This window comes from Bombyx mori, chromosome 16 (genome assembly GCF_030269925.1).
Source record: "Bombyx mori chromosome 16, ASM3026992v2".
In the NCBI taxonomy this organism is placed as follows: domain Eukaryota; kingdom Metazoa; phylum Arthropoda; class Insecta; order Lepidoptera; family Bombycidae; genus Bombyx; species Bombyx mori.
This window is the reverse complement of record NC_085122.1, coordinates 3580469-3598716: the sequence shown is the minus strand read 5'-3', so window position 1 is coordinate 3598716 and position 18248 is coordinate 3580469. Positions and strand designations below refer to the sequence as shown.

At 40.0% G+C, this 18248-nt stretch overlaps 1 protein-coding gene across 5 annotated transcripts in view; it reads right to left on the bottom strand.

Annotated features, from left to right (window-relative positions):
* LOC101744901 (TBC1 domain family member whacked) overlaps positions 1-18248 on the bottom strand; it is a 33404-nt gene that overhangs the window by 5624 nt on the left and 9532 nt on the right. For 3 of the 5 annotated variants that reach the window (XM_062672946.1, XM_021349723.2, XM_021349722.3), the window contains 6 exons: positions 8686-8807; positions 7514-7706; positions 4524-4707; positions 3023-3217; positions 1176-1408; positions 256-312 (listed from right to left, as the gene is read on the bottom strand). In XM_062672946.1, coding sequence (XP_062528930.1) covers positions 288-312; positions 1176-1408; positions 3023-3217; positions 4524-4707; positions 7514-7706; positions 8686-8807 — 952 coding nt within the window. In that variant the 3' untranslated portion in view covers positions 256-287. The remainder of the gene's footprint in view (positions 1-255; positions 313-1175; positions 1409-3022; positions 3218-4523; positions 4708-7513; positions 7707-8685; positions 8808-18248) is intronic. The other 2 variants (XM_038016319.2, XM_062672947.1) reach the window with 2 other exon arrangements.

The window sequence follows — 18248 nt, the reverse complement described above, 5'->3', positions numbered from 1 at the left end:
TCTGTTCGAATTAAACAGATACATAGCTTTAGGTTAACACAAACATACACCCCATTATCAAAAAACACGCTCACAACGTGTGGTCCCTTTCTATCCCATTTGTATCTACATGACAATGTAAGAGACAAGACATATCCCTGGATTACACATATATTTATTAATAAAGCCGACCCGCTCATCCCCGCACCCAGTATAAGTTAGAATTGTTGCTCATTTTTAAGCATCAAAAGCTCGAACATAGAAAAGGCCATATACCTTATTGAACTGTCACAGTCGGACAACTTCGGTTATAAGCTGGTTTCTATAGACCTGCTGATATTGGAAAATATATTACAGTTATAAAGTATATTTAGTGATATTATTGATGGTAGGGAGTGTATGAGACCTCGCTAATGGGCACTACCGCCAAGACCATTGGACAAGACGCCTGGGAATTGACATTTGGGTTCACATCCGCAGGAAAATACTATTCTAAGGACATAGCGTCTTAACCCGTGCCTACGAATCACTTCGAATGAATTAATCAGGACACATTCTTAACTCGCACGAGTAAGTACCACTTCATCTAATCCTGCAATAAAACAGTCCAATTCCTTGCGGTTTGAAGGTTCAGACAGCCGTCACACAATACATTCGAAATTTCGATCTCTCGTCTCCAAGGACTAAATTAATAATTGAGCGCCTGCTGTGCTTTGAACTCTTCAACTCGTCAAGCAATCCATATGAGGCAAGCTTGGTTTTGCTGCTAAATTTCTCATAGAATTCGCAGGTACCATATTACCAGTTTCAAATTCCATTTTGTCTTACAATTTTGTCTTTAATATGTGCACACACGCATGCGAGTCAAATAACGATTTCAATATGGAACTATGTATCTGATAAAAACCAACAGTGAAGTTGATCGTGTTCCCAAAAAAGGAAGTCTTATAAACGATTGAAGTTCAAAAGGATTTTTCTGCCAGACTGGCGGAAAGTGACTCAACTATCATTTCCAATTTTATTGCTTAGATAGACGAACCAGATCGCGTCCCACCTAATACTAAATGGTCACCGGAACCAAACTATAATATATTTTTTTAAATCTTTTGAATATATACCTACTGAAATGATCTAAGACCTGCATGTGATTCGACAAACTGACACTATAGTTTAAGGTTTACTAAAGCAATTCTCACCTCCTGTTGGCCATTGCTCTCCGTCGCGCGGTCTGGCGCTGGTGTTCGAACTCAAAGTCTTCCTCGGTTAGGCTAAGTCTTTGCATGTGGTACACGAGGTATTCCTCCCCGAGGATGTTCTCGGGGGGGTGTCGTAGCACCTCCAGAGTCTCGCAGAGGCCGCAAGCGCGCTTGCGGACCTTGGCCGGCCCGAGGGCACCCGCCAGAACTACTAACGCCGCCTTGAACAGCACCTGTTGCACAAAGAAATATGCGTCGGTGCTTATTGATGTAACATCCGTTTCGAGATTCTAACAATATCTCTGTTGCAAAGCCGTGAACAAGTTAGAATTTGGAGGCATTAGGGAGGAAGGGCACTGAGTAGAGGAAAGAGGGCACTGAGTACCTCTCTTATCTTTGAATAACCCTCGAAATTGCATAATCATCAAACTCTAGACTGAATAAAATTTCGTTACCTATGACGTCATTTGGGGTTAAAAGAAACCACCCAACCATAGATCTTTTTTTTTTATTGCCCTTGTAGGCAGACGAGCATACGGCCCACCTGATGGTGAGTAGTTACCGTCGCCCATGGACTTCAGCAATGCCAGGGGCAGAGCCAAGCCGCTGCCCACAAAATCATACACGAATACACAACTATTACCCACTCACATATCAGATTGAGATTTGACGTGAGCATTTATTGAGAATCATTGGACTTTATTCATTTATTTAGAATTTTGTTTTTTAATAGGATAAATAGCTATTTATTTATTGTTTATTATTTTAGTTTATTTGAATTAAAATCCACTGTCTTATTATTTCGAATGTTATGTTATTGATCTTCGATTACCTATTACTAAAATTACTATCATCAATAAAATTGCGATTGCTTTTTGGTTCTTTTTTTTTATGAAGGTAGATCTAAAACTTGTCAACTCACGACCGGTCATCGAACCTATCGCATGACCAGTTAGTCCAGTTACTCGAAAAGAGTCTCGCCGACCGCACCGCGTGCTTTGTACGCGCACCCGCCGCTTGTTACATCTCAATAATAAGGACATGTGCTAATTTTGTCCTTACGAACTCCTACGGACGATCATCCTCGTCGTTGCGCCAGTGTCATACCCGTTTTAGTGAACACAACTAATTTAGAGGAGAGCTCTCCAGCCGTCAATCCGACTGCCGCCATTACGTGTCGTCCGCCAGTCCCGTTTCTTAGACACCGCAGTCTACAAGAAGCCGAGTTGGCAGGTACGTCTACTACTCATATCAAAATTACCTAATCTCGGCCTGCCCATCTTTCTGATCACTCTTTCGTACGGGGCGAGCGTAACGCCCCGCGTACTTCCCTACCGCGACGATCAACGTCAATCCGTGAACTCCTTCACGTTTGTTAGCTTGTTACTTTGCCCATTGACAACGACAAAAATAATCCGGGGATACATTTTTATTAAATCAAGTACTCTATTGTGCAAGTTATTGTATTCTCGCGGTCCGCACAAAATGGATCGGCGGTCCGCCATTCACTGGGATTTGCTGTGGCGCTGAATCAAAATTAGTAGCGTTTTTTTTTTAGTTTACCCACCGTTCTTAGCCCTTATATGTTGCGTTGTAGTAATTGAGCGTGGACTGTATTTATTGTTTTATCCTTATATGACAAACTAAAGACTTAATATAAGAAAATTTTAAATTGATTCGTTGCTCTTGGCAGCTAGATTTGAAAGAAAATACATCAGCATTACAACGCCAATTTAAACCTAACGTTTTTATAGGTCATTATCACTGAGACTAATGATGTCAAACGGATTATGATTACTTAATATTAAGCTTGTGCGATTTCTGTTGAATTTGATTTCGATTCTTACCTTTACGCCTTCGCAGAGGAAGCAGTCCCAGACCCTGAGCAGACTGTCCCAGGGCAGCGTGCGCGTTAATGCACACAAGAACCATTCTGTAGCGTACAGCACCGGCTCCACTTTGTGCTTGACGAGGTGCCGGTGCACGGCAGGCGCGGTCCGACGAAGCAGCGCGTGAAGAATGTCGCCGTCGCGTTGGAGCACCTGCGTACGTGTATAGGTTTTCAACTTCAAATTCAATTTTGTAAATATCACATAAAAAAAATTTTATTGCCCTTGTAGGCAGACTAGCAATCGGTCCACCTGATGGTGAGTGGTTACCGTCGTCCATGGACTTCAGCAATGCCAGGGGCAGATCCAAGCCGCTGCCTACCGCTTAATACTCTCCACAAGCCTCGTTTGAAGAAGGACATGTCATAGCGCTCGGGAAACATCGTGGAGCTCATTCCAAAGCCGGATAGTACATAACAGAAGCGCACTGTGGATGACCGTAGTGGCTCCAGGTAGTATTCATGAACTCTACTCCGGTGGCGGGCGGTGCGATGGTAAAAACGAGATAATGGTATCATCTCAAATAATTCCTCAGAGGACTCGATTTGGTAAATATCAAATTCAACTTCTATTCCAAGGTTAATTATTTTTTTATTATTCTTTAAAGACGAAAGAAGAAAACGCAATGTCTTGAAGTCTTGTTATGACGACATTTATTTGACATGTTTAAAAAATGGAATTTTAGAAGTTAAAAATCTACACCGTTCATTTAAAATCTAAGGGTGACGATCGGAGACGTGAGCGTGATATCAAAACTCGAATAAAAGCAATTGGTTTAACGAAAGATCCTGAAGAGAAAATTGTGGATTTATTGAGTCTGTAAATCTGTATTCATTTATTAGATATTAAATTAATGTGAGCATTTTTTTTTGTCCTTAGATTACGCCAGCCTATTTCCAAAACCACTTCCATCCAAAGGTTTATCGTAAGAGATTGCTTTAGACGATATACCCGATATTTACTTTCTCTATACGTTGGTCATTACTTTGGTGTACCTGAGGGCAAAGTGTTTTTGTATTTGTATTATATGGTAAATCTTTGTGACCTTCTTATTAACTTCCAATTATTCTTGGCAATTCAAAATCTCACAGCAAAGCAAAGAGGAATACGTCATTTACTGGTGGTAAGGCCTCTAGTGAGTCCGCACGGGTAGGTAGCCCCGCCCTGCCTATTTTTGCCGTGAAGCAGTAATGCGTTTCAGTTTGAAGGGTGGGGCAGCCGTTGTAACTATACTTGAGACCTTAGAACTTATACCTCAAGGTGGGTGGCGCATTCACGTTGTAGATGTCTATGGGCTCCAGTAACCACTTAACACCAGGTGGGCTGTGAGCTCGTCCACCCATCTAAGCAATAAAAAATATAAAAAAAACATTAAAATAACCATACTTTTACACACATTAGAACTGGCAAATAATGAAAATTTGGTATGTATAGACTTATCTAGTCTTCTAGAACGAACCTCGAGACCGGGATTGTAGTAGCCGCTCAGGTATTTATCGCTGATGCTGACGAGACACCAGAATGCTTGCACCGCGGGCATATGCATGAGGAGGAACGCCGCCACCGGGGCTTGTGCTTGGAAGTACCCAACTTTTGGATTCAGCACTGAATATGCTTTCAGAACTGAAAATAATTCTTGTTGCCTGAAAAAATAAAGAAAGCTAACTATGTAAAAAGTACACTACTGCGATTAGAGGGCTTTACAATACAATATAGGGAACATGGAAACTATTATTGGCATGGGTCATATTTCTGTTAAAACTATCCTCGTCTACCTAAACCTGCTTGAAGACATTCGTCGACATAATTTTTTTTCCTACTTTTTTTACCTATGCTGATAGCCTTGAGAGGCTATTTTAGCTTCGCCCTAACATGTAGGTGAACTCACAGTACTCAGACTGTTGCTAACACTGACCCTAGCAAGAGCAGCGCTTCGCAGAATCTACCACCGGATCGGAAATGCGACTCACTGAGGAGATCCGGCGAGAAACTCAGTGGGCTGTGTCTGAGGGTTAATTTACTCGTCGAGCCCTTTTATTTTCTTATCGATTAATCGATCGAAGAAATTTATCGATTGACTCTGGTAACCACTTTTCACCGAGAAGGCTGCGCTCATTAACCCATTTATGCAATAAAATAATATATACTTAGTAATTTTCTGTTCCCCCCCTTTTAATGACCAAACGCTATGCGTAATGCTCACTCATAATGCGATAACTAATTTATCGTAACAAACATTTGAATTGCGTCATTGCGACACAAACTAGAATCCAAAATTTGAATACAACACGGGTCGATTCAGGGAAATTATACAAGAAAACGAATATGCTAGTTTAAAATGAAACACGAAAACAAAACACACCACACGCTTTAAGGGAAAGTCAAACGAAGAATCATGCAAGAATTAATTCAATAAACTAGAGGTCCCGCAGTAGTCGAAATTCGACTATAATTAATTGGAATTGTAAGTTTGTATACTATTATGATTGTATTTTATACTTCTATAATCACAAATTTCGCGATGACTACACTACAAAAAATATTAACAAAGACAAACAATATTTAATCTATTCTCAATTTGACAACAGACGTCAAGAAAAAAAGTTTGACAATAAATAGTATGCATGCGTGTGTGCGTCAAATACATGGTATGTAGTGTGTGTAATGTTTTCTTTATTGATTTAATATATCATTTATGCATTATTTAAAAAAAAAATTAGCATTGTGAACTTCTTCTCTATATTCTCTATAAGTGTGGAAAATTTCATACTCCTCCGTCCGCACAATTTTCGTAAAAAGGGATACAAAGTTTTTGCTTCACGTACTAATATATAGATAATCAACGGCCTTCTTTTGTCAATGATTCCAATGAATAAAATATCAGATAATTTTCATTGTCATTGTGTTATGAAGTATCAATACACTTCATAACACAACAGAATTTTAGTCCACTTCACTATATCACCAAACGAACTAGAGAACCGTAAATAAAATATTAAATGCTTAATAAGCAAACTATACGAATACCAACACAATATTACATCAATACGTGGCGCTAATATTCATCAGTGATTATGATTAAAACTCCTAACAGTCCATTACCGGCGCTCGGATATGACGATAAACAGTAACCGTTGACCGTTGAGATTACAACGTGGATAGCAGCGGTCATTTTTCAGGGTTATCACGATATTGCACATTTGGCCTTTTATTGTTATACTACTGCATGGTAGTGTTAGCAAATTCTCTAAGGTTGAGCCCGGACGTCACCTACCCGTCCGGGCGTAGCTAGAATAGCCCCTAGGATACCGAATAGGCAGAGAAAAAAAAGATAAGGATATTAATTCGCGCTTCAAAGTTGCCTACTCGAATGGGTCTTTTTAAATCGTCGCGTCTTCACCATTCCGATTCTTGATACAGTCTCACAATTAAGAGGAATTGACAAGAATCTAAACGATAACTGGTTCCCAAATATCACGGCACACACTATATTTATAAGACGTAATCATAAGATTGTAGGTAAAAGATCTTGTGGCCGGAATCCAATGCGCTGATGCGACCAAATCCGCACATGGATACCACAGTCTACAATGCCATACACACCGCCGGAAACAGCGGAAGATGGCGAAACATAATGCAGAAAAGGATAATGAGAGGAGATGGTCACGACCCTCAGACATGAGGAATGGCGACTAAGGGAGGAGGAATCATAATATTATAATAAAAATGGTTAGTTCACTATAGGGAAACGGGACTTCATTATCAAAGACAGGTTTATTCGTTGCTCAGTGTGCTGCGCTTATCGGAGTTTTATAGGCAACATAATGTGTAAAAACTACGAGACGTGAAATCGAAGGTAGATGTATCTTGATAAGGGTACTTTTTTTTATTGTTTCCATGGGTGGACAAGCTCACACAGCTCACTTGGCGTTAAGTGGTTATTGGAGCCCATAGACATCTACAACGTAAATGGGCCACGCACCTTGAGATATAAGTTCTAAGGTCTCAGTATAGTTACAACGGCTGCCCCACCCTTCAAACCGAAACGCATTACTGCTTCACGGCAGAAATAGGCGGGATGGTGGTAGTGGTGGTACCTACCTGTGCGGACTCACAAGAGGTCCTACCACCAGTAAATGGTACGATGGTTAGTTCATAGATGTTTATGGTGCAAAATAAAAGCCTAAAACCATCTAATGCTGATTTGTCTTTAATAGCTTCCACAGCTATATGATCCACACTAGCTCTGCGATTGTCTAGTCTACGTATACCTCTCAAATACATCAGATATTTGGATTCGTTGTAACCATTTTCATTCAGAGCTTGCTAAGGAATTCTTTAATCATCACAGTAGAAAGATAGACAAATGAAAAAACAAGGTACAGCGGATACTTTGAAATTGATTGCCCAGCCAAAAAAGTCCATTCCCCTGCTGATATTTTCACTCACCCTAATCCCTCCTCTCTTATAAACATTTCGTGGTACGGGAACTGCCTGTGCAGGTCCTTCCTTATGTCCTCCATGCATTTAGGGTCACCGGGCGCTTGGAGCAATTCCTCGTATTCGTTCGGATGTTTTTCGAGCAGGAGCTGTCCCCCGCACAGGTACAACCATGCTTTCGGCCTCACTGATGCTGGTATACCTAAAATTAGATTATCGATTATCGAACACTATTTAATGTGATATATATATACGGCATATATGGCAGTGGGCTGGCCATATATGCCGTAGGACTGACGATCGCTGGAGCAGACGGGTTCTCGAGTGGAGATCGCACAGCGGAAGACGTAACGTGGGACGCCCCCTGACTAGGTGGTGCGATGACCTCCGAACCGTGGCCGGCAAGAAGCGGACGAGGAGAGCCGTAGACCGGGCTCAGTGGTGTGGATTGGGAGAGGCCTATGTCCAGCAGTGTGGGCTGTTGATGATGATGATGATGATTTAATGTGACGTATTTCATGATGATTACAGAGAAAAACGCTCAAAATCGCCATATTATTAGGCTTTTCATCGTATCGGGTGCGAAATGTTTGAAGGGTGGGGCAGCCGCTGTTACTATACTTGAGCCTTAGAACTTACATCTCAAGGTGGGTGGCGCATTTACGTCGTAGATGTCTATGGGCTCCGTCAACCACCAGGTGGGTTGTGCGCTCGTCCATCCATCTATGCAATAAATAAATAAAAACTTCAATTAAAAAAATAGTAAAACGGAATTAACGATCGCATGAGCCTCAAATACGGCCCATGTCTAAAACCATCTCCTTGTCTTCAACCGAAATGCAAAAGGCCAATGTAGACAGTGGCCTATTGAGGCCCCAAAAACCACCTCTAATCTAATGTGATGAATAATTATTTGGATTTCAAAAAACATTTACGGTTCACGTGTTAACAAAAAAAACGCGTAATCAATACAAAAAAGTGCTTTCAATTATGAATATGAACAAATATGAATTCAATATTATGATATTTTTTTTGTTGCCTTTGTAGGCATACGAGCGTACGGCCCACCTGATGGTAAGCGGTCACCGTAGCTCATGGACGTCAGCAATGCCAGGAGCAGAGCCAAGCCGCTGTCTACCATAAAATGAATGAATCTTTATTTATTACAGCGAAGCGATTACCTTTTCGACATCTTTCTCGTACTTTCTTGTAGTTCTTGCTCATAAACGCTTCCCAGTTGTCGAGCATACGAAGCCATTTCTGTTCTCTCTTCAATATCGTACTCGGCGAGACAGTTCTTTTACTGTAACAATGTAAATTGAAAACTTTAGTTACTTCTTCGTATTTTTAAAAGAGTTTCTAAAAAAAAAACTCAATGATTTTACTGAAAACAACTTTCTCGAGCATTATATCCAATAAGTGTGTTGAATAAACGGTTTGAGTCGTACGTATTCGATAGTAATTCGAATTTATATTCGATAGCAATCCAATAGCACAAAACAATCCAATTGTAGTGTGAAGCAGAAAATTTGTTAATTAAAATTTCGACAATCAAGCTATTTTTGTTCAAAAACGTAATGTAATTAAAATCGATCAATTAAAAAGTTCCGACAACATTGATACGTTCCTGCAAAGGCTCGCTTTTTTTTCTTTTTTTTTCCCTGCCTAGGCGAGCTCGCGGAACTCAAACCGGGAGTGTTGCTAACACTGGCTCTAGCAAGAGCAGTGCTTCGCACTTATCGAAATCTACCACCGGATCGGAAACGCGGCCCACTGAGAAGATCCAGCGAGAGACTCAGTGGGCTGCAAAAACTCTCGTGCTGTGCGAAACCGTGTTATATGAGACTAGAAGCCAATACAATAAGGAGAGTAATTTTTCTGAATGAAGCTTCTCGACTATGCCTGTATGTATTTTATTATACATAAAAAATAAGCAGTAATATTTCGATTATTCTTATAATATATTGTGTGTTCTTTCTTAATGCATAATGTGATTTTCTAAATAATTCTAGACAAAAACCTCGTTATCGTGACGTAGAAGTATCGTGTTATAGAAGGATTTTAGGGAATTCTTCTTTTCGTGTTAGAGTGAAACCGTGTTATAAAATTCCGTGTTATATGAGAGTTACTTGTAATCCCCCCTGATAAAAATAATTCCATATATTTCTAATTTAAGCAACCAACGTTTTTTTTGGTCAGGAGGAAATCGTCGGACTTTCGCCCTGCCCTAGGGATGGAGGGGGGGGAATGTCGGAGTCGAACCGACTAAAACCTTCTGTCGTTCAACAACCCACGTCCGAGAGTGACATGAGACCGAACTCATGAAAAGGTAAAGGGGGGAAAGTGAAGTGTTTAGTGTGGAGCACATCTCTCCCATCATCCTCCCCCTGAGGAACCAACGTCCCATTTTTTTTTTTTTTTATTGCTTAGATAGGTGGACGAGCTCACAGCCCATCTGGTTTTAAGTAGTTACTGGAGCCCATACACAACTGCAACGTAAATGCGCCACCCACCTTGAGATATAAGTTCTAAGATCTCAGTATAGTTACAACGGCTGCCCCACCCTTCAAACCGAAACGCATCACTGCTTCACGTCAGAAATAGGCAGCGCGGTGGTACCTACCCGCGCGGACTCACAAGAGGTCCTACCACCAGTAAATTATTAGCGCATTATTAAATCTATGTTACATTGAAACAGGAGTTTTATTCGAATCGATACAATTACGTAAATTTCGTAGAACTAATTCATAAGCTCCTCGTGTTCCCCCACAGAAAACTGTTATGCCGTGTTTTGTTTCCCAGGAACAACGTACACGCCCGGCCGGTTCACATTATCATCGTAACATCAACCGATTGCGATAAGGAAACTAGGCCATTCAACCTTATAGCTAGCTAGCTTCGATACATACAGTCCTGCGCGTGCATTCTTTGCCGACTACTGCATATCTATACCTAACGCTTTCAGAGCTATATTCAAACATTTTTTCTGAAATTTCAGCCGTGAAGCAGTAATGCGTTTCGGTTTGAAGGGTGGGGGGCAGCCGTTGTAACTATACTGAGACCTTAGAACTTATATCTCAAGGTGGGTGGCGCATTTACGTTGTAGATGTCTATGGGCTCCAGTAACCACTTAACACCAGGTGGGCTGTGAGCTCGTCCACTCATCTAAGCAATAAAAATAAAAAATAAAAAAAAATTGGACACGTCCACGACCTACGTAGGAAATATGTCGTCTTCTCGCATTAAAACTGTTGAATATCAAAACTTACTAATTTTACAGGAGAGCGTTTTAAAGGGTTTTAACATGTGATATTTTTAATATTGAATCATCTTTGCAACATTTATTTTTTATTTTTTACCAGTTACATTATCTGTCTTTTAAAGTAAGATAAAATTATGTATTAGTTTTGTTAATAGTAGTCAAAACATAGGTAAACTAAAAAAAAAAAACTCAAACTAAACTACGCTCTTTTGACAGTATTTATGAGAAAGATACTGATGATACCAAATGATTCCGCATATTAACTCAATTTTGAAAGTTTTTAGAAATTGTGCACTTTTAATGCGAAAAGACGATTTGTGTTTAAAGGCAAATTCATATCAAAGTACGTGAAGAAAAGAAAATCCAGATTAGCGAAAAATACGCACTGCCAATGAACGCAGTGACTGTAGTTACACAAGATATGTATGCTACGGTGGGCCTTAACATCTCTGAACAGTTTATTTTCATTTATGTTGAGCATCAAAAAATGCACACAAAGAAATATAAATAACATTTTGTATTTAATTTTTTTTATTGCTTAGTTGAGTGGACGAGCTCACAGCCCACCTGGTGTCAAGTGGTTACTGGAGCCCATAGACATCCACAACGCAAATGCGCCAACCACCATGAGATGTAAGTTCTCAGGTCTCAAGTATAGTTACAACGGCTGCCCCACCCTTCAAACCGAAACGCATTTATGCTTCACAACAGAAATAGGCAGGGTAGTGGTACCTACCCACGTGGACTCACAAGAGGTTCTACCACCAGTAATTACGCAAATTATAATTTGAGTAGATGTATGCTTTAACACCAATATGAAATCAAAACAAATGCAAAGTATTGAATACAAAAAACTCAAGTGTTCTTATAACGATACATACAACCATCAGGTAGACGAGAATCATCCAAGGGAAGATGACACTAATCGCAGCGCATTTACCGATAGAATAATATGTTTCCAACTTTCACTTGTTATTACGGATTGCGATATTACGTGGCGTATAATTTACTTTAATTAGAGCGATATTGTTTTAACTGCGACAGGGATAAATCTAAACACTCCCATAAGATCTGCCGTTTTGACGCAATTACCGAAACAGTGTAAAAATACCAATTTCATCATTATTATTTGCCATTCAAATGTATTTTTTAAATAACCCACCTCTTGGTCAAAACTGGTAGAATCATGTATTGGAATTCCTTTACCTAAAGTACCAAGGACTGCTGAAGATAGAAACACGCGGAGTGGACTTGTGCAACGGGGGATGATAGAGCAGTCATCAAACTAGACACGATTTTCAGAAGATGCCGACTCAGAAGAAGAAGAAGAAGAAGTAGAAATGACGTTTCATTTCCATACGCTACGGCTACGAGACGAGCAATAGACTCTTACAGCCCAAAAACTAAATCGGTGACTAGTCTAATTGCATTTGTAAAGGCAATGCCGTGTTACAATTATAAGGAAAATAAGGCCAGTGAAACACTCATTCGTACAACACTACCATTTAACACAGTAAACACGTATGTGCTACATTTACTGACACAACTCATTGAAAACCTGCCCGTCTATAGTATCACTGAAGGTATTTCTATCGCAAAGAATAGCATGCCTTCCGATTAACAACACTGATAAGATTTTAAGCCGGTGTCTTGTATCACGTTGTCGTAGACCTAGAACAACAACAACAACAAAGAAGTATTAGTGTGAGGGGTTTAGAACCCCCCCCCCCCCCCCCAGTATTCAGGATAACAAGCACATCGTCTAAAAAAAGCATTAGTTTTCGACAATGTGCGTCTACAGGATCGGATGCAGCGACGTCGATGTACGGTAAAAGAATAACATCGTGTAATAAAAATCAAACCCGCAAAATGATAATTTGCGTAATTACTGGCGGTAGGACCTCTTGTGAGTCCGCGCGGGTAGGTATTACCACCATCGCACTGCCTATTTCAATGAATGTCAGCTTCAAGCCCCTTAACAACACCATGTTCAATAATCAAGAATGATCCTTCCAGCAAGACTCGGCGCCAGGTCATAAAGCTCGGTCTACGCAGTCTTGATTGGAAACGAACGTTTCGGACTTTATCAGAGCTGAAGACTGGCCGTCGTCTAGTCCCGATCTTAATCCGCGGGATTATGTTTTATGGTCAGTTTTAGAGAGTACGGCTTGCTCTAAACGCCATGATAATTTGGAGTCCCTAAAACAATCCGTACGATTGGCAGTGAAAAATTTTCCCATGGAAAGAGTGCGTGCTTCTATTGATAACTGGCCTCAACGTTTAAAGGACTGTATTGCAGCCAATGGAGACCACTTCGAATAAGCTTTTTATATTTTAAATTGTTTTATATTTATGTATTAAACTAACACACTGTAAAAGTAATAAATGTTATTTGCAATAGAAATTTTATTTTTTCCTTTGTAACAGTATTTATGGCCAGACTAAGTCTATACACTATATACACACCTAAGCAATAAAAAAAATATGGCTGAATCTTATTGTGGAGGTCAACGACCGGAAGACAACCAGTGCGACCTCTGGGCTCACTCTAATAAACTCAACCTTGCAGCTCACTAAACGAATTACGCGCGAAAACGTACTCACGTTCATACATTATAGTATTTCCTTTGGCTTTTCCCGAGTCGTAGACACAAAAAGGGTGACAATCTCGAAAGACTTCTCATCACCGGCAAAGCAGAAGGAAAGAGGCCTAGGGGGCGGAGTCCCATGCGCTGGTCCGATCAGATTAAGACGACTTTGGAATCCAGCATCAATGTTGCTATCCACTGCGCGGAGGACAGAAGTGAATGGAGGACTTCCACTGGTGGAATTTCACTGGTGGTAGGACCTCTTGTGAGTCCGCGCGGGTAGGTACCACCGCCCTGCCTATTTCTGCCGTGAAGCAGTAATGCGTTTCGGTTTGAAGGGTGGGGTAGCCGTTGTAACTGTACTTGAGACCTTAGCACTTATGTCTCAAGGTGGGTGGCGCATTTACGTTGTGGATGTCTATGGGCTCCAGTAACCACTTAACACCAGGTGGGCTGTGAGTTCGTTCACCCATCTAAGCAATAAAAAAAAAAAGGAACTTAGTCCTAACAAAAGTGCTCAGTAAAGGTCACGACCCTCAGAACTGAGGAATACGACGCACGGAGGAGGAGACACAATCAAAACCTCTTTTATGCGGTTTGTTTGTCGCATTCTTTTTTTTTTTTTTCATTGTCACTCGTCCGTGATCAAGAAATCTTCGAGGAGTGCAGAGCATTCGCAACGTCAGAAATTATACAATGCACTTTAAATAAATTGGTTTTAATTACGTTTTATTAACTTAGATGAATCAACGGCGCATTTGATGTTGGCCTTTTGCTGTAATACACACGCTACAACGTATTGCCTTGACCGATAAAAATATGCGAAATTTTTATATACCTAACCCATTATATACATATGACGTGGTTGACATAGCGGTAGGCAGCGGCTTGGCTCTGCCCCTGGCATTGCTGAAGTCCATGGGCGACGGTAACCACTCACCATCAGGTGAGCCGTATGCTCGTCTGCCTACAAAGGCAATAAAAAAAAAATCTATATCAATGTGGAGACCGTCACTTCCCACATACCCCGCATGCCCTCTAGGCGCGGATACCACGTAAGAGGTACGCCCCCCTGTCCAAAAAAAAACCATGTCAATGTCGGAAACGGTGACGTCGACTGACGCGTCGCCGCAACGACAGGTAAACCCGATTTTAACAGTGAATTACTTAGAACAGTTACTTCCTCTACATGTGATGACGTCATTTACCTAGCTGCAGGTCATCCTTGAAAGCGGTTTATGTCGTATCGCTACGAATGGATAACGGGGAAACAGTGGTAGTATACCGAGGAAGCTTTTGTCGCATGTCTACCCGAATCTGCTGAATAAAGAAGGATGTGTTAAAAATTATAAAATATTCGTAGACGTCACTTAAAAAATCTAAAAATAGCTCTTGACGAACCACGTTTCAGTCAATTCTGTTCAAAATTGACTTGTGAGCCTGCACGGGTAGGTACGACCACTCTGCCTATTTTTGCCGGTATTAAAATTGGAGCAGCCGTTGTACTGTAAAAGTGAGACTTAGAACTCGTATCTCAAGAGTTGGGTGGCGGCATTAATGTTGTGATGTCTATGGGCTTCGGTAACTACGTATCCTCAGGTGGTCTGTAAGCTCGGCTGAACGAGGCTGTACCATACAAAAACCCAATTAAAAATCCCAACCGAATAACGAATCGATTCATCATTCCTCTCTCTAAATCGTTAGCAGCGTATCATTTCATTGTAAATTCCGAGTGACCGCTATAACGGTATGATATTTCACCGTAACAATATATAGTAAGAACTATTCGTATCTGTAGCTAACAGTACCTACCCATGCATCTGATAAAATGCGTATCCATAAAGTAAGATTTTATCTAGCACATTTACAAAGTGCAATCCTAACCGTACCCACATTTCAAGTTCCTTACCCAGTACCTTGTTATCGAGATAGATTTTTTAATCCCCATGCGTTGGACTGATCAGGTGAAAGACCTTACTGAAACCCCACTTAACGAGTGTGTGCGCCGGGCCTCGGTTCGCAAACTATGGAAAACATCTGTCAAAGCTTTAATAAGCAAGAATTCCACATGACCACGACTGCTCTGCCAAGAGCAACCGATTCTGATGATCGATAATTTATTACCCTTTTGGGTAATTTATTAAGTCCAATCCTGATGGGTTGCGTTGTGATTCAAGAGCTCTGTTCCACTCGATGGCACATATTGTGGTGCCATCAAAGACACGAGGTGGTACGAATTAGAATTTTGTTTCGTACGAAAGGTAAATTGCTTCACATCTGACATACATTCGAAATTACGTATATTTATAAACATACTAACTGTACCCGTCCACTTCGCTGGACATTTAAAATTAACATTATTATTTCTCACCCCCACAAAGATTCTCATCATTAACGCCCCCACAACTAGTGTGGGGAGTCGCAACACTCATATAAATATTAGCCTATCCATTAACTACATGTATTTTCTACATGGAGACCAAGTTTCATGTCAATCGGATGCATGGTTTAGCAGTTATAACGGAACATCCGTAAAAACCACTGTAGATTTATATGTCGTGGATAACGACTTTTAGTTGTCGTGGATAACGACTTTTAGTAATATTAAGACGGTGGTTTTGATTATTATTTTAAATGATGAGATGTTGTTTTGATAAATATCACAAAATGAAGGGTAGACTACGTAACGCCACAGTATAAAATGGCGGTACGTGGACAGAGTCGTGGCATTCCGTGTCAGACAGTCATTCCGTCCGTCTCAGTCAGTCGGTCTGTCGGTATGTGCAACGAAACTGTCGGTTTACCCTGTCATTGTGAAAGTTGTGTGTGTTGAGTTTCAATAATTATTATTGAAAAGTTTTATTAACTAAACTGAGTTCAATCGAATACGAGTGATGACGAATCTACCGCTCAGCCATCTCTGACGCCAGCCGACATATATATTAGTATAGATATCTCATTTGGTAAAGCGGTTAAGCCACAGACACAACCCAATGAGTTTCTCGCCGGATCTTCTCATTGGGCGGCGATTCGATCCCGGTACTAGGATAATTTTTGCTTATGCTTAAGAGGATCTTGCTAAGGCTGGCGTTAGCAAACTCTCTCAAATTGAGTGCCAAGAGCTCACCTATCAGTCCGTGCGAAGCTGGAATAGCCCCTGACGTTACCAACGAATACGTAAGGAAAAAATATACCGGTGACTGTAATTGCGATACGTTGTACCTGTCACAACGTACAAACGTAGAGGGGCCCTTGCCAAACCCGCATCCGCCCGCGTCACCGAATTACCGACCGCACATTTCTCGGAAGATAATGCGCGGCAAAAAATCGATATGTTTCTACTGATTCGAATGTTTTAGGGAAGACAATGACTTTATCATTAAAAAAATTAATAGTAATTGTTAAACGCCTAGCATACAGCACTTGAGCCGTACGCTCACCTCAAAACACTAAATTACTCAATGTTTTTTTTTATATCTATGTACAAAGGTGTTACTTACTCTATGTAAAAAATGTCGTCTGGCGCACGCGCCACTAATTAAAGTAAAAAAAACCTTATAAGAAATTACAACATTAAGTTTGGAACGAATTTATCTTTAAACAAAATCTCCGCCTACAAGCATCGATTGCAGTACCCTATCTATATATTAACACGTGAAGCAAAAACTTTGTACCCTTTTTTACTAAAATTACGCGGACGGAGTAGTATGAAATTTCCCAATTTTATTAAATTATGCATAAAGAATACATTATATTGATAAAAAAAATCATTACGCACACTACCGTGTATTTGACATACACACGCAGACATACTATTTGTTTATTGTCAAACTCTTCTTATTGCTTAGTCTGTGGTCAAATTGAGAATATATTGAATATTGTTTGTCTTTATTAATATCTATTTGTCTTTAATGTAGTCTTGGCGAAATCTGTGATTATAGAAATCTATTAGTCTTTGACCATAGAATCATAATAGTGTACAAACCTATAATTTCAATTAATTATAGTCGAATTTCGACTACCAGGGGACCACTAGTTCTACAGTAATAGTCAAAATTTCGAATTCTACAAAAAGACCGAATAGCAGATATTGATTTGACAGCAATAATATACACAACGTTATTTACATTTTAAACACGATAATAAAATGTCTTCGTAAACACGCATCACTAACCTAAAAATATACATTTTTCCAACAAATTAAACAGTACTATAAGTATAACGACGGTAGGCGAATGTTATCTATCAGTCGCATCATTTTCAATGACACAACAACATGCAAGATAATTAAATAATATGTTTTTCTGTGTGCACAATATAATGAAGTTCTACGAGGAGTATAGTCTCTCGGTTTTCATATCGGGTTGCATTTTTGAATGTAACTGATACCGGGAAGATCTTCCATGGAACGGATGAAATTGCTCGGTAGACCGACGACCAAAACGTTATTGTTCGGAACTGGGTATATATGTAAGCCTATCTTAAAAATATTGTTAGCGACTTTCAAGCATCTATCAAATATCTTGTCTTCTATTTTAACTACTCGTAATTGCTATACATTTGTCCCTTATTAGTGTTGACTCTTTAGTTTCTCAATGATTAATTCTAAGAAAAGAATTCCAACTTCCCGTTGTGGTTTTAACATGGTGTTTTGAATGTTAACAACCCGGTATGCATTTGTATGACGGTCGTAGTCAGTAGTTTCTGAAATAAATCTGACTAGAGGTCCCGCAGTAGTCGAAATTCGACTATAATTAATTGGAATTGTAAGTTTGTACACTATTATGTTTGTATTTTATACTTCTATAATCACAAATTTCGTCAAGACTACACTATAAATATATTAACAAAGAAAAACAATATTTAATCTATTCTCAATTTGACAACAGACGCC